This window comes from Neodiprion virginianus, chromosome 4, assembly GCF_021901495.1.
Source record: "Neodiprion virginianus isolate iyNeoVirg1 chromosome 4, iyNeoVirg1.1, whole genome shotgun sequence".
In the NCBI taxonomy this organism is placed as follows: Eukaryota; Metazoa; Arthropoda; class Insecta; order Hymenoptera; family Diprionidae; genus Neodiprion; species Neodiprion virginianus.
The window spans coordinates 8,815,894-8,832,748 of record NC_060880.1 but is presented as its reverse complement, the minus strand read 5'-3'; the positions used below and the strand labels follow the sequence as shown (position 1 = coordinate 8,832,748).

Sequence of the window (16,855 nt, the reverse complement as noted above, 5' to 3'; positions counted from 1 at the left end):
TATTTGCGGAATTTTTTTGCTGACGAAACTACGTTATCAATTATTTTCAAACTTTGTACGTCTATTTACTATGCAAGGAGGTACTTATAACAAAAAAAATGTATCGTTATCATAAAAAATAATGCCTTACCTAACCTAATCTAATTCTTAACGAAGTTGATGCCACGTTAAATTCCGCGGTCGTTAGTTGGCAAGGTTTCTCCACTTTCAAGTGATCTGTTAAGAAACAATCGTTCGGTAGGGTTTACTCCGTACACATTAGGGTGCTCGTTATTTTGTTTATTTTAAAATTTTTTTGTATCCTTTCCAAAAAATATGTTGATATTACAACATCCCCTGTAAGTAATAAAATTTTTGGGTAATATTAACACGTGTTAACAACAATTTTAAATGCAAAACACATTGAGATTTTAGATGTTACTTCATTATTTTTCTTTTTATAAACTAAAATGGATTAATATAACGTGTTAATATACGTATCAACAACAAATTTAGATGAAAAATACATTGAGATTTTAGATGTTATTTCATTATTTTTCTTTTTATAAACTAAAATGGACTGAAAAATCAATTCGACTTTTGAGAACAATATTTATACTCCCCACTAAACGTAGTAACAAAATAATTTGTTTCTAGTTTCAGCTTCAACGAGTTCAAAATGACAATCAATGACCCGATATTTTGAGAGCGCAAAATTGCCAAAGCAGCAACAAATTATTTTGATTTGATCATTTGAAATCCAGTACTTTACTCGTAAGCCAAACCACCTCTCGAGTTTCAGCTCGGCCGAGTTGAAAATAGAAATAAATTAGGGGGAAGTCCCCCAGTGCCGGACGCATACGGTTATTCGTTAATAAAATCATAACCTACATGGAAACATAATGGTTTTTATTTTTATGTTCATCTTTGGAGTATTTTGAATGATACAGTAACTTTGTAAATTATTATTTAACCTTAAACTAAGTAAAAAATATTATTATATTCAGTAGTAAAAATAGTGAGTCAGAGAAGTGGCACTTGCAATTAGTACCGGACACTGAAAGTATGAATGGAAAGAAATGATTAATAAACCTTATTGGTCAGAGAACTCAGGAATATCTGCGCACACTTCATCCACTAGTTCTTCGAAATTTCAGCACTGGATGGTAGTTTTTGGTACTGTATATTTCAGCGCAGCTTTTCTACCCGTCATATTTCCACCCAAGACCTTTTGAACTGCCTTTTTTATATTTTATTGGGACCATTTTCCTTTCTTGAGTATTTTTGATTGGTAGGTTATGGTAAAATATCACTAAAATAAGGAGGAGCAAGTTTTGTATATATATAACAAAAATATGAGAAGAAATGGGTGTCCGGTACTGAGGGACAAATCAAGTGTCCGGTATTAGGGATCCGTAATGCACGCGACTGTCATTGAGCATTGGTTGAAAGAATGTAATAGATACCAACAATATCCCAGATCAAAAACAATACAATAGAACCACTAATTTCTCAAAATATATGCATGTGAAAATTAGGTGTTTCGCAAATTTATGCAGACTCCCCTTGCTGTATACCCCTATCGCTACATCCATTGTACACCCTGGTTAAAATTCCATCAGAAACAGACAGAAGACGAATCCTGTCTGAATCGAGTGTGTTTTTGTCACGGTAATTTCAGACAGAAGCAGTTGGATATGCCCGTTCTTATACGCATCTATGTGCAACAGCAGACAGAATTCCTATCCACTCGTGTCCGATTCTATACGCATTTTGCTATTAAATGGACAGAATTTTTATCCGCATCTACCGGTTTTCTATACGCAGACGTTGTCCACCTGGAATAACGCGCAGATGGATTCTATCGGTTTCTAATGTACCTCTATCAGCACTGGTTTAAATACGGTCCACAGATGCATTCTGTCCGCATCTATGCGCTGCTGATGAACTATTTCATTCCGTCTATTTCTATCAATGTATCTACCCTGGTGTTGCCCATGATCACGTACGTATTGAGAAAATAGCAGTACCTTTGGAATGACAAATCAACCCTGAATTACTTTTTTGGTTGAAAATCAAAGTTTTCATCCCGTCAGTATTTTTTTATACAAGTGACCGGAATGCGAAACTGAAGTTATCAAGAAAAGTAATTTTTCTTAAATTCTGAAATATCGTTCTGGTTTCTACAGAAGAAAACTTTGGCTAACAAAACTATTTTTCCTTGACTATAGTTGGGTGAAAGAAACCGAAATCCGACATGTAAAACCCAGACTCAAATTCCCCGTTTACCGGTATTATATTTTAGAGTGAAAATTACGAAATTGAAATGCTGCAATTAAAAACGCATCGTGTCGATAATACATGAAAACCGGACAGACAGGCTATCTATCGGATGCAGATAGAGGCCGATAGAATTTGTATACGCGATTGCGGACAGAAGAGGGTTATTCGTTGTCGGTAGCGAATGCGGATAGAAGCCGATAGAATTTGTATACGCGATTGCGGATAGATCCAGATGAATTCGCACGCTGCTCAGCGCTGCGTACACATTCGGACAGACGGGCTGTCTGTAATTGCCAACAGAAGCGGATGGCTTGTTGTAAAGAGCGAATGAGGATAGAGGCCGATAGAATTTGTATATGAAATTGCGGATAGACGCCGTCAAGCAGTTAGAAGTCCAATAAATACCGTCTGAAATTCATAGTCATGCGTACATGAAACTGATAGATGCAGACAGAAATTCAATGTTGGATCACTTGTGCGGATAAAGCTGACAGAATCCCGTCAAGTTCTTATACATTTCAGTTACATATTCTATTGGTTTCTGATGGAATTTTAACCAGGGCATGTTCGAATCATGCAAGAAAACTGTAGGTACTGTTTTGACTTTGGGATACAGTATATGTGTCCTGTACTAGGTGCCGTCCAGCGTTACTTTCCTCTACTTGATATTTTAAGAGCACAAAAATTGCTGTGGCAGCAGCAAACTATTTGTACTGTACTTCACTCTCGAGGTAAATCAGCCCTCTCGAGATTCAACTGACAAGGAAAGTATCCCAGGTCGATCTCTTTGATTTGATTTATTTTGTAATATGTTATAGTAGACTAAAAACTAAGCGACACGTTTTTTTTTTTTTTCTACCTGCTATTAAATACTTTGAGTGGGTGAAACCACCTTCCAAAGTAAGGTATGTCAAGGGGTGAATTGATAGGTTGTTAGAAAACTTTACCAGTTGGATTAATTAGAAATTATTATGTTGTTGTTGGTGAAACTACCAAATCGCTCCTTGACATATCTTACTTGGAGGGTGCTTTCACCCCCTTAAAGTGTTTAATGGCAGATAAAAGAAATACGTCTCACTTAGTTTTCAATCTACTATACCGTATTACAAAAGAAATCAAATCGGAGAGATCGGCCTGGGCTATCTTCCTTGTAATTTTGAAGACATTCAATAATCTAAGAACCGAGACTTCATCGACTTGACGTGACTTTGAAGTGAACCGAGTCCAGCATGCCAGCGTCCAGAATTCTGGGTCGTACGTACATGATGCAATGCAACGATTTCAATGCTGAGCGAAATTGAACTACATGACCCTGTAATCTCGATTTAGTCCCAGCGCTCGAGCAAGCCGGACGAAGCTGCCAGCATTATTTTTATCCACGTACGACATTGACTTTTCTGTACACATATAGATAAAGACCACTACTATTCTATATCGGGCATTTAGCAGGATGGAATTGGCTATCGTTTCTTTTTAATCGACTTCATTCCGTCGCAATGTCTATAATGAGGGAAACTTGCATCAGTTTCTCCATACTCGGTGTAAACATCAAGCAGCCGAAGATACGCACCAAGAGAGGGCGTCGTTTCTACATGAATCAGTCCTGCAAGAGAAAGGTTCTACAAGTTTGTTTCCCCAGATTCATTCGTACGTGCGATGGTTCTCAAAATTCGTTTCTCCAGATTTATTTCTGAAAGTTCGTTTTTACATGCGGCGGTAACAAAAGTAGGTTAGGTTCATTTCCACAGAACGAGTCTCGGACCGATTTTATGTACAGAATTTACATAATTTACATGACCCACATAGCACACAATATTTATAGAATATTTGTGATATCGACTTTGATACTTGGAAATTTTTTTTATAAACATTGATATGACTTTGTTATAAAATACGCATATCGATTGTTTCAATATTGTAAAAATATTTTTTAAATTTGTCGGACATATCGTGCGCTGTGTAGGGCACGTATATTATATATAATTTTTATATGTATGGTCGTTCCTAGCCTCGTTATTTGGAAATAAATCAGTAGCAAAGAATTTAACCTACTCCTGTGCAACCACCGCATATAGAAACGAATTTGTAAGAACGAACCTTCAGGGACGAATCTGGAGAAATGAACTTGTAGAACTTTTTACCTGTAGGACTCGTTCATGTAAAACTGATCCTCCCCTGGAATTTCAGCTGAGCTAAAAATAAGAAAAAAATATTTTCAGGTTAAGTATACTTAACAGCTGGGGAATTTGAAAACTGGTGCAAAATTAACGTGGCAGTAGTTGAGATACTTGTAATTCGATTTCGGTACACCGATAACACTGGTCAACAAAAATTCAATTTTTTTGTGTAACATGGAAACTTTCAACTGATTATGTTAGGAACAAGGTTTAGCATAATAGAATTGATATTAGAATATTTTAGATATGAATAGTTATATTGTAATATGATTTTTTTACTTAACTTATGGGAATTATTGGTACACGCAATACTACTGACCCTACAGAAAAAAATGATACCTATAGTAATAACACAAATGAGAGGTCCACTGCTAGAGAAACCAATTCTATATAGGTACTGAAAAGAAATACCACAACGGTCAGACAACAAAATACCAGAATTAACCCTTTAAAATGATTTTATTTACTCCAAATCTTCTATAAAGGTTACGTTGCGTTAGACTGTACAAAGAAAATAACCTGGACTCTATTAGTTCTCTATGATGATAATTTCGGGTTTTATTGGAAATTGAACAAGAAATACGCTGGTATTTTTTTCTTCAGGATTATAGGTCACGTAGACCATTGTAAAATATCTAGATGAATATTCGTACCAATGAAAGAAGACGTTTTGTCACCTGAAAAATAAAATCAAATTCGTGTTCCAAAGGGCAATTTCATTAATCAGAATAATACCATCCGGAATCAAAATAAACACCATCCGGACCTTACACGATAAATAGGTCTGGGGCAAAGACGACATGTTCAAAACTTTATATTGAAATTTAGAAGTATACATGTAAATTTCACCCCAAAAATGTGCGTTTAAACGTCTCATACGCGTCTTTCGTACGAGGTTAAACTTGGTGTCGTTAAAAACAACAAAATACTGTGAATGAGAATCATTATTTCGTAAATTCGCAATGTTTTTGAATAAGAGTTCATATTGGAAAATATAAGTTCAATGTTTCCCTTTATTTCAATTGAGTTATCTTTTTCGGTAGCGATTAATTAGCAAGTTATTCCTAGAGTGAAAAAATATTCGAATCTCGACCATTGTGTGGATATTGTGTTCCTGCGTAAAGGACGGAATATTCAAATTGGAAATGATTAGATGACGAAGACTACTTTTCCAGCAGCGTTTAATTGGTGAATTATTCCTCGAGCTAAGAAAATGTCGATGGTTCGTCACATTAGGAATATGCAGTATTTCTAACACGGAGGGTAGGGATATGTGGAAAAGGGGTGTTGCGGAAAAAGGGAGACAAATTCCTATCGGCAGCAATTACTAATTACAGTATAAATCCCCCATTTTCGTTTTTCTATTGTTTTTCAACTGTTTCTATTGCTTTTTCGAAGGGGCAAAGTTAACTCAATATCTGCAACTGCCGCGTATTTACCGAAAATGGCTGGAGTGAAAAAATTATTATTTTGGCAATCAGCTAGCATATAATCGGCGAAAAAATCTGATATGTATTTTTTGTCGTCCTATATCTGCATTGCCAGTTTGGCGGATCTCCTTCTATGTCTATGCAAATGGGAAAAAATTGCTATAAAACCAAACATAATTTGCTCCATATACCGTAGAATCTATGTTGTACGCTACGTTCTCCTGAAAACGCGTGTATAAGTAATTATTACATACTGAATTTTTTACTATTTTTGTTTACCCATAAGGTTTCATAAACTTAATGAAGGCTATATTCTACAGTTGTCCCAAATGAAATCTCTCTCTCTTCTATTTAGCGCTGTCTTTTACTTGATTACGAACCGCCATTTCATAAAGACGTCGAAGATACTATAAATTCAATTTACAATGATTCATCGCCAAGAGAGATTCCAGAAAAGTGTTCAGTAGGTGGTCACACTCAATACATCTAGTATTTTCTGACGATTCATGCCCCAACATCTTCGCTGTGCCTTAATTAAAAACCACCTAAATTGCTTCAGTTGATATACAGAAGGGACATGGGGTTCTGTCTGGAAATCCCTATCTTATCCACTAAGTTAACTCTGTTGTATCGTCGCTTCCTACTTCACCTACAGTCGGTGTTACTTATGGGCTTCAAACTACCCGTACCGACAAGGGTTCCTGCCATACCATTAGATTCAGATTCTTACCGTTAGGGAGTACCAAAAATCGAAATCACCCTCACTAATAGCTGATTTTTATCTCTATCAATGAACTTTTCAGTCCATTTCGCAAAAAAAAAAATTGCAAGTAATATTACGTATAAAACACAACCAACAGTATAATAATTTTACTGTATTTTTTATTTTCTCGAGGTTATAAAGTTGATTTTTACAGTTTACACAATATAAATCAAGTCGATTATTTCTAAATTAAACAAATCTCGTTGTATTGTTTTTTCTGTAGTACTACTTACCGGTCTGTAGTTGACGATGCGTTCGTGCTAGATCGTGCTAGGTATAGGCTGAAGTGTTTGGGGAAAGTTCAGCGCTAGCATCAAATCCTAATCAAATGTTGTTCACTTAGAGCATATACAAACGGGAAAGTATGTTGTACCGTTCCGTGCTTATACGTATACTCTGGCATTTATAAGATTTCGCAAGGCTCTGATCGTGATTGTCAATTTCAAGATTTTCTTATTGGTAGCACACTGTCTACATCCGAATCATCGATGCACAAAATAATTTTCGTAACACATACATTAAAAGTCCCTCTTTCGGTGCCTGTAAAGCGTATGAGAAGTGGTACTTTTTACAAGGATACGGGCTTCGCATGCGTAGATCGACTATAATCTTATTTATACTTATAGTTACTTTTTTGCACGCTATTTTAACACTATTTGTTAATTATATTAGTTAAATAAATATTGTGGCCAGAGTTGAGTCGTAAATAAAGTCTTATATGTAACACAGGAAGAAAAGTCGACTTTATTCCCTTCTTACGTAATGTACTATTTTCTACGCTTCACAGGCACTAGAGAGACTTTTTCTGTACTCTCTACAAAAAAGATCATTTTACACCAGACATGGTTGGGTGCTTAGAGATGTTATCAAGTAGCTAAATTTTCCTATTATCGGTGAATATGTGTATACAGTAATAACCACTGGTTTTTTTAGCGTAATTCTAACCTTCTGAATGTCTTGAATTGTGGAATTCGAATCGATTTTGAAACATTGATGAATTAACTAAGAACTACCAGTGACAACGACCCCCAATAATCCTCGGTGAATTCCGACAGGTAATCGATCAGTATGACACCTTCAACATCTCCAGTATCATTCGTTCCTTGCTAAACGAGCTCGTGTTCTCCGGACGATACTGTTGTTAACGACTCAAGTATAAGTTTACTAACCCTTCATAATGCTGGTGATGCCGACATTTTTATTTTGATCAATCAGTAATAATCCGTTACTTGGTGCAATCGCCTCCATTGTTGCGATACGGCGTTTATCCTTTTACAACTGATGTTTACTAACATTGACGCGATTAACCGCCTTAGCTATAGCCACCAATATCCGCCAGAGTTCCAGTGGCATGAAGACGGGTCATAATTTGATCGGGGGAAGGTAAAATATCACTGACTTTTTCGGACATGGGCAAAATATGAGACAGGCGTACTTTCTTCTGAACTCATCGCGCGGCCACACCAATACCGCTTAACGCCGACTTAATGGCAGTAGAACCCATATCCGTTAAATTTTTTGTCGCTTGATAAACCCTTTTTCCTCCGTCTCAACTATCGAAGATTTATTATATGCACAGAGTCTAAAGCATCGAGTTACTACATTACGTCTGTAATTCAGACGAATTGAAACTTGATCAAGAATATCATTTTTGATTTTTTGGTGTGGTGGTGCCAACTTAACGTAGGTTAGCTCATTGTCAGTTGACCTTTAGAGGACAGGAACACTCGTATACGGGGGTGACGCATGATCGACGCTTTACTCATGATAGTTTTAACATATTAGATGCATTTTTTATGCATTTTCTGGAGGAGACCAAAAATCTCGAATCCTTGGCCTCTAAAGGTTAGGAGACAAGTTATATTTTTTACCAGCAAAAACGGGTCTTTGTTTGATCAGTTATTTGGATATACGACAATGAGATTATTCTAGCGAATCAAAAAGTATTCTTTTACTCGTCTCCGGCTTGGAACACGCACTCGATTAGCTCGTGCTTGCAAGCCTTCTCGTTCTCGGTTCAGAATATACTATTTCTTTATAGTTGGCGTATGTACGGAAAAACCTTGATGTTCGCGGGTGAAGAGTTGGATATTTCACGTCCTAGTAGTCGTCAAGTGAAGGAAAATGTTCATGTTACGACTATACTACTCTAACTAGGCGTAAAATTCAACTTTACACCCATAAAACACGAACGTTCTCCCGTACTTTACGTCTACTATGACGAAAAGTATATATTTCTTAGGTGATACATTTTTCAATAATACCAAAGAAAGTATAACGCATAGTCAATACTTAACACAGCACCACAATCGTGAGTGCAAGACTGGACCTGAATGTGTAAATGGTTTGGGGTATTTTCTTTTGTCCTCAAAAGAAAGGAAAGAGCCTAACAAAATCCCAGATTTGATATAATACTCAACGGATGGCTGCTTCGGTAGCAAAACTACTTACGCTGCTGAGCTGACAGTTCTACTCTTTTCGCTCTCCTGGCCGTAATTTTGCGATTTTTTTCGGAAACTGAACGGCAAAATGTTCTCCAAGGATAACCCTACTGCAATGTATAAAAAAAATGAAAACTGATTCTTGTAAAATTTCAAATCTCCATAGTCCCCGAATTAACCCTTTCAGTCACATACTTTTCAACTCAATATGTTGGCCTGAATTTTTTTACTCCATGATTTTTGAAGTCGCTGATCAGGAATCTGAAGTAAGTCAGAATTTGACAATTTCAAAATTCAAAATGGCGGATCCAATATGACGAATTTATAATCGAACAAACTATCAAAATTCGATGATTCTTACCAAAACTTGTTACTCGAGGGTTTTTGGGGGTTATACGAAGTAACAAAGATCAATTGAAGGTGTAAATAAACTGTGATAAGGCTAAGATATGGAAATTTTCGAGTTGGTACGTTGAGCATCCTACTGTGAGTGAAAGGTTTAAATGTTGGTACCGCTGAGAATTTGATATTGTAACCTTTCTGTTCTCTGACCACTCTCCTTTTTGATTCCGCGAGTTCATACCGCCTGATTGTCTTCGAGATTTCGCGTCTTATCGGAAAAATTGTTGGCAGAGCATTCTTTGACCTGCCTGAAGATGTAACATGACACAAGATTACAGGGGCGGTCGCCGGGAGGCGGGTATGATGTAGGTCAGTACCACTTGGTCGGTCGTCCTGCGTTATACAGGTTGGGATGATAACGATTTGTTGATGCGCCGCGGTCCCGCGGGCGGAGAAGGACTCGCGTCTCGCGACTCCCGCGCGGCGAGAAAGCGAATCGATACTGATACCTCTGCCTACTACTCCCATGCACAGTAACGTCCGCGAACTCGCGGTGCTAACGGCGCGATGCGACTCTCGGCCTGGAGGAAAAGTGGCGGGAGTCTCGGCGAACAACCAGGTATCGAGCTAGTCGGTTAGTCGCACGGCTCTCCTCGAGCTGTCGCGTATCTTGTTTACCTGTCCTTCTTCCTCTCCGCTCCTATCCGCCTTGGAATAGCATGGCGTCGCGGTGTCCTCCTTAACCAAAATATCTGGCGTCTTGACGCTTCGGGAGTGAGGAATTTCTTCGTCATACGTTGCAGACGCACCCGCGTGCATGAAAACTCTTCCCACTCGTCGCCCTGACCGCGTTGCACCGCAACCTTCTCCTACTCCCCCTCCTACTCCTCCGACTGAACGCCGTTTCGGGATTCCCGGGGTTATTCTTCTTGGACGCAATCCTCCCGGTACCCCGCGCAATTCTCAAGGTGACCTCAACGTCCCTCCTCCCGGGTCTTGCGATCTAAGTACCAAAGACTTGAAGAGTAATTCAGTTCTTGTCCGCAAGTGCCGACGCAGACTTGACTCCACATCGAGTATTGTGCGTAAAGTTTTCACATTTTTCGAATTCCTCACGTTTTTGTGGACAAACAGGCATTATAGTATATACAGTTAGTTACTAACAGATGACGGGATAACTGTTATTGTCTAATATCCCAAATTCGCTGCAATTCATTCTGATATATGATCCTTTTTAAGCACGCGTATAAAACGGAATACTTGCTGTATTTATCATCGCGAAGAATGTCACCTCGTAAAGATTCTCTTGGACTCCAAAATACGTTTCATCACTCTCGCAACCATTGGCTAACATTTGCAAATATGTGCGTGTACGCAGAAAATATTTTCCGAATTTCGGGAAAACGGCCTAATCGATTTAGATATATTTTTATTATTCTGTACTACAGATGAATAGCTTGACCGAAACTGATGAAATTTTAGTGATACACGAAGTATTCGGTAGAGACGTGTGACAAAACTTCTGAAACTTTTACTAATCTCTGCTATTTATATCCTGAATCCCGAATAAACGGTCAAATCGTTTCGAATGAATTCAAATAAAAAATCAACTATTCGATAAAGATTCCACACAAATTTTTTTAATGCCCATCGACTTCCGTTTACGAAATGGTGGTAGTCCTAACTACCAAAAAATTTGTAATGTTCAAAATGTCCCACCAATTTTCATGGAATCTAGTTCATAACGTTTGCTTTCAATTTAAATGTTATTGGGGCAGCCCATGCCAACCCAACCTGCTGCGAAATTTGACATTTTTGATTCGGCCGCAACTTGGTTATCTTTTTGCATTATGTAAAAACGCATTACATGATTTTTTCAAACATTTTTTCATCGAACCGTTCATGAATTATGAACTTTTTACAATCTTAATAGTTTTTTCCCATGCTTGTTATGGGGTAGATGATTGTGAAAGGGAAATGAACGAAACTTGCATTGAAACAGTTGAAAGATTGGTTAAAAAATTGATTTATTGTCAAACAAAATATGGAGAGTACAATGAGAAGCTGTGGAGAAGTTGTTCGTGGAAGGGAAAAGTGAAGAGTTCAGTTTGGTTTCGGAACAGGAGGTGAATTTAGATGTTGGCTGAATGAAAAATGGCATAGAAGTGAGTATATGGGAGAAAGGATATAAAAAACTGCTAATTACAGTTTAGAAGTAGAGGGAGCAATCTACTGATCCGATATGAGAACTGAAACAACGAAGTGATGATAAGATGAGGACGCAGAGTTTATGGAGGTATTGTAATCAGAGCGCTATTTTGGAGGCGATTTTTAGGATAGAATAAATTATAAACTGTTCCAGTTTTCTTTCTCAAATTTTGTATACATGTTTATCGTTCCTTCAAGAATATGTACAAATTAAAAAAAATGTTTTCATTATCGTGTACTTTAATACGATTGTTTATAACGATGCACGGAAAACACCTCCAATTGGCAGCCAGCGTAGCGGACGTTATATGGATCTGAAAATAAATCAAACATATTCTTAATCTGTACGAATGTTGTGATGGTCGGTACCAGATTCAGCAAAAACAAATCACAAAAAGGCGGATTGCTAAACTTGGATTATGAAATTTTCCTACATTCCTGACCATTCTACGAGTTATAGAAAACAAAAACACTTATTTTAACTGAATTTTGCTACCAAGGTTGAAAAATAATCTACTGAAGGTGCATGCCAAATTTGAACTCAATTGGCTTATCGGTTATCGCGATATTGTGGCTGCTAATTTAAAACCGTAGTTTCGAAAAAAACGCGTTTAATGTTTTTATACCCTTCGATGAGGTTTAAATGAGACTAATTGCTGTTTACTGGTTAATCAGCCAACCCAGGTCCGTAAATGGCTTTTTTGTCATTCGAAGCGTAGTAGTAGAATGTTCTTATTAGGTGTCGGAATAATACGGACGCGCGCATTTGGACCGCGCCCATTTTGATATTTTTTATATAACCTATATAGTTTCGAAAAGTAATCTTTGAAGAACGTGCAAAGAAATTTTCAAGCTAAAATATTCAACAGTTTATTTTTCATAACGATATTTGTCGCTCGGGTAAAAAGGACTCCAGTGTGTCAAGTATGTGAGTCTACAGAAGTGCGTCAAACAAGAGTTAAAGTGGCTGTAATAGTGTGAAAAAGGAAACTGAGGACTGGAGGACGCAACGTGCTTATAACGTTTTGAAGAATCCCTCAATTTGAAAGTAGTTCTTTTTTGAAATTGTGTGTTTTTGAATGTACTTTTTGAAAATCAATTCTCAAAAATACTACCGTCCATACCACAAATTTGAAGCCTGGTCTCACTGTGTGAAAACGATTCTTCCTATTTTTATCGAATTTTTAACGTTACTTAAATCTTTTCTGTCATTTAAAACTTTAAATAGTACTTTGAATGTTTTATACAATGGCTCATTAAACATGTTAATAGTAAAAACTTGCAAATTAAGATAATTGGAAGTTGGAAAAATAATAAATCACCATTTTGAACGATACTTTTTATTCTTAAATTTTTTGTTTACGTTTTTGTTCAAATATTTTACATAAATGAGTTTTATTTTAGCTTGTAATTACTCAATGTTGAAGATCGATCCTTGTCCGGAGTAATGCAATGAAATTTTTACGCTCCTGTTATTCTTTTAGCCGTTCTACATCGAATACTGAGATTATTGGTACCTTCATTATAACCTTTAATTTTTTAACAAAATATAACAATAAAAAGTATCATTCAAAATACTGAAATATGTTTGATGAAACATTGTATAACTCACAAAATCACGAAAGTGGCAAATTCAGTCTGAAAATTTGGATGAAAATATGTGTAAAGCTAGATCTGTCTGTTATAAATATTCAAATGGAGCATGCTTAAAATTTAAAATTACGTTAATTAGGGAGTTGTCCCATTTTTGTCTGATAAAGTGAGACCTTTTTTGTAATAAAAAAGAAATGAAACTATCCAATCAATTGCTTCCAAACTTTCAGCATATTTTCATTATCATTTTAGGTGTTAATAAAAAAAAAAGTGTTAATTAATCTTATGAAAATCCACCTGCTAAATTGCCTCGTTCGTGACCCAGCGCAACCGCTGGTATTCAGGATTTCTTCACTTCTGGTAGTCTGAGAAGAAAACCAAACAGCATTTTAGTTCGTACACATGTAGCTATTGTTCGATGAAGCATCAAATGAAAAAAATTTTTAAATACAGAGATTATTCATCAAATTCAATATTTTTAGTAAATAACCAATTGCAACTGAGGCTCAAATTATTATTTTTCTGTATAATTCTCAAAACAGATGATTTGATTTTTTTTTAATTCGGCAAGAATGGTAAGAATGAGTTCGGTTTAAAATAATTTCCTAAACGATCCAAGTAAAAACATGCCTTATACTTCCTTTACCGATAACAATCCACGACCGAATCAATTTTAAAATCGACGATATAGCTTCGACATTAGAGTAGAGTTCAATTCTACGATACTTATTGGGACTCATACCCTAGAAGCTTTATTAATCGTAGGGGGAAGTCCCCCAGTGACGGGCACCTAAGGTTATTCGTTAATAAAATCGTTATTTAAGTGAAAACATAATTATTTTTATTTTTGTTATAATCTTTAGAGTATGTTCAACGATATAGGAACTTTTGCAATTAGTATATAACGTTAAACTAGGAATAATGTACAATTTTATTTATATTTATAAGAAAAACTAGGGTGTCAGAGAAGTCTCCCCTAGTACCGGACACTAATAGTACGGATGGAAAAAATGTCTTAAAATTTAATGAATTTTGCAGTGGTCACATATATATTTGTCAGAGCGCTCAGGGATGTCCGCACATCTCATGTGCCCATTCCTTGCAATTGCAGCACTGAATCCAATCCTCATCGTTCTTCTCTACCTATCACGTTGCCACTCAAGACTCTTTGAACTGCCTTCTTTATATTTCCTTCGGACCATTTTCCTCTTTCGAGTATTTTTGATTGGTTAGCTATGCTAAAACAACACTAAAACACGTCAGAACAAGTTTTGTATAAATAGTCAAATTCAGAGAAAAAATTGGGTGTCCGGTACTGGCGGACAAATCGGGTGTCCGATATTAGGGACCCGTAATGCACAGCTAAATAATGAAATATGTGCTTGGTTGCAAATATATCAACTTTTATTGACCGTTATCTGAAAGAATACATACCAGCGAACATCCCAGACCAAAAATAAAAGAACAAAATCATGCGTTGTTTAAAATAAACAAACGCGAAACTTAGGCGTGACCACGACGTGACGTAAATTTATGCCAGCTCAAATGTTCAACTGTCCGTTGTGCAGGTTCGAACCACACAAGAAAACTATCGATACTTTGTTTACTTTGGGATATACGACGTGTGTCCGATACTAGGTGCCGTCCGGCGTTACGGGACTTCCCCCTAAGTGAAGCGCGAAACGCCAAGTTCCTCAGGAGCGCGCAGAGATCTTATAATTTTTTTATCGTTTCCAAAGCATTCCGAAATATCGGGAACAATAATTCATAACTTACAAGATAATGAAGATACTACTTTTTGTAGGGTCTTAAAATTCTTCTGTCTTTTTAGTAGAATTTCCTGTAATTGTTTTCAGATTTTCAAAAGTGGTCGGAAACTGCAAAGTTTTACGACTTGTAACTTAGAACCCGTTAGTGATGTCGAAAAAAACAAAAATAAGGGTAGTCGTAAAATATACTTGAGTCACAACCAGATTGGACGTGATATCGGTCCAAAGCTCGCCGAAAACGTATGAAATTCGCTATGTATACATATATATTATGTATGTATGTATGTCTGTAAGTATGGGTCTATGTAGGCAAGCATTTTGAGGTAAGACACCCATGGTCGGAAACACGTTCTAACGACTGTCGAGGGCTTGTTCGTAGTGTAATGAATCAAATGCGACCACTTTCGACACAATGTTTTATTCAGCCGTAGGTAACAGTACAAAATTCTTGTGTGAAGTCAGCAAAACAATAAACTTGGTAAGAAAAAAATTACAAAACAAGCTCAAGTGCTTATAAACAGAATTTCAAAAAGTTATGGAAAACGAAAATCCCAAGTGCGCACGTGCACAGTGTGTAGTGGATTCCTGTGAAATATAACAAATTTCACATATTCCCACTACAAAAAATTGATTCGTTATTTTTTTTATTATTTTTAAAAAAGCTTATCGTTTTGTTGACTTTACACGAGAACTTTGTACTGTAGTCTATGGCTGAATAAAACGTTGGGTCGGAAGTGATCACATCTGATTCTTTACACTAAGGCCAACCGCGCGGCACCAAATTCTTCAAAGCCCTCCCACAGCAGTTCGGAGGAATTTCCGACCATGAGTGTCTTACCTCAAAATGCTTGCCTAGGTAGCGACTCCACACACCCTAGAAGTATGTCCACAGTTAACATAAGCACCCTGCATATGACACGGATCAAAATGGTCAAATATTTCGGGAATAATGCGTCGCACCGAGGAACATTTCCTACAAAAGTTGTTGGGTTTCAAGGGGGCTATGAGAAGATTATATCTAAAAACTTATTTCTACGTGTACCAGCTGTTTCTTTCTTGGTATAGTTCATCACTTAGAAATTTTTTACCTACCACAGTTTGCCCCAGTCTCTCTTGTTCGAACATTCAGTGAACTAAACTGAGCTATCGATGACTAGCATCGCGATCGTCCGATCGTGCCTATTGTAAAAAAGCTCAGCTTTCTTGTTCATCCAGTTAATTAATTCTTGCCATGTCATGGTTAGAATGTGAAATCACTTCCCGTGCCCGATCAATGGAAGACACGAGTAGTCACGTGATGTATTTTTAAGTCTCGCTGCAATCTTGGAATCAACTTGTCGAGGTAATAGAAACAAAGTGATTTCAAGTCTGATGAAGATTGTACAGCATAGATTACCGCTACATTCGTGTACTAATTATCTCGACATCGCCGCAGCGACGCGTAACGATGGTATTCAGAAATAGTACTAATTAATTATCTGTACGTGTAATCATGCTGTGTTGAACACAAGGCAGAATATGTGTTCGAGATTCCTGTACCGGAAACCACTGCACAATTCATCATTCTCAAACATGACACGTCTCACAACAGTATCGAAATTTATAAAAGTGTAAGTTTGGTTTTATGAGGAGCTTTGTTCATATTCAAGCGAGTCACTGTTATCATAAAATTGTTTCTGTTGTTTATTTTTTCTTTATTTCTGTTGTCAATTGCTTCTTTACTGTGATCTGGTGCCATTCTTCTAACCCAGCATACATTCGATTCATATTTTAATGGTAATCGTACTTGACTGCTCTATCGACACATTCTGCTTTCGCTGTGTGTGGGAATAGACGAATTTTGACATCTGATTACACTACAAGCGAAACA

At 36.9% G+C, this 16,855-nt stretch overlaps 1 protein-coding gene across 9 annotated transcripts in view; it reads left to right on the top strand.

Annotated features, from left to right (window-relative positions):
- The window catches only part of LOC124303184 (PH and SEC7 domain-containing protein), a 76,131-nt gene that overhangs the window by 18,591 nt on the left and 40,685 nt on the right, over nt 1-16,855 (top strand). For 2 of the 9 annotated variants that reach the window (XM_046760088.1, XM_046760087.1), the window contains exon 1: nt 10,062-10,496. The exons of 3 other annotated variants lie outside the window; for them this stretch is intronic. In XM_046760088.1, the coding sequence (XP_046616044.1) occupies nt 10,233-10,496 (264 nt within the window). In that variant the 5' untranslated portion in view covers nt 10,062-10,232. Of the gene's footprint in view, nt 1-9,910; nt 10,035-10,061; nt 10,497-11,357; nt 11,581-11,690; nt 11,712-16,855 lie in introns of those variants that run through there. 4 more of the 9 variants (XM_046760096.1, XM_046760093.1, XM_046760091.1 and 1 more) reach the window with 3 other exon arrangements.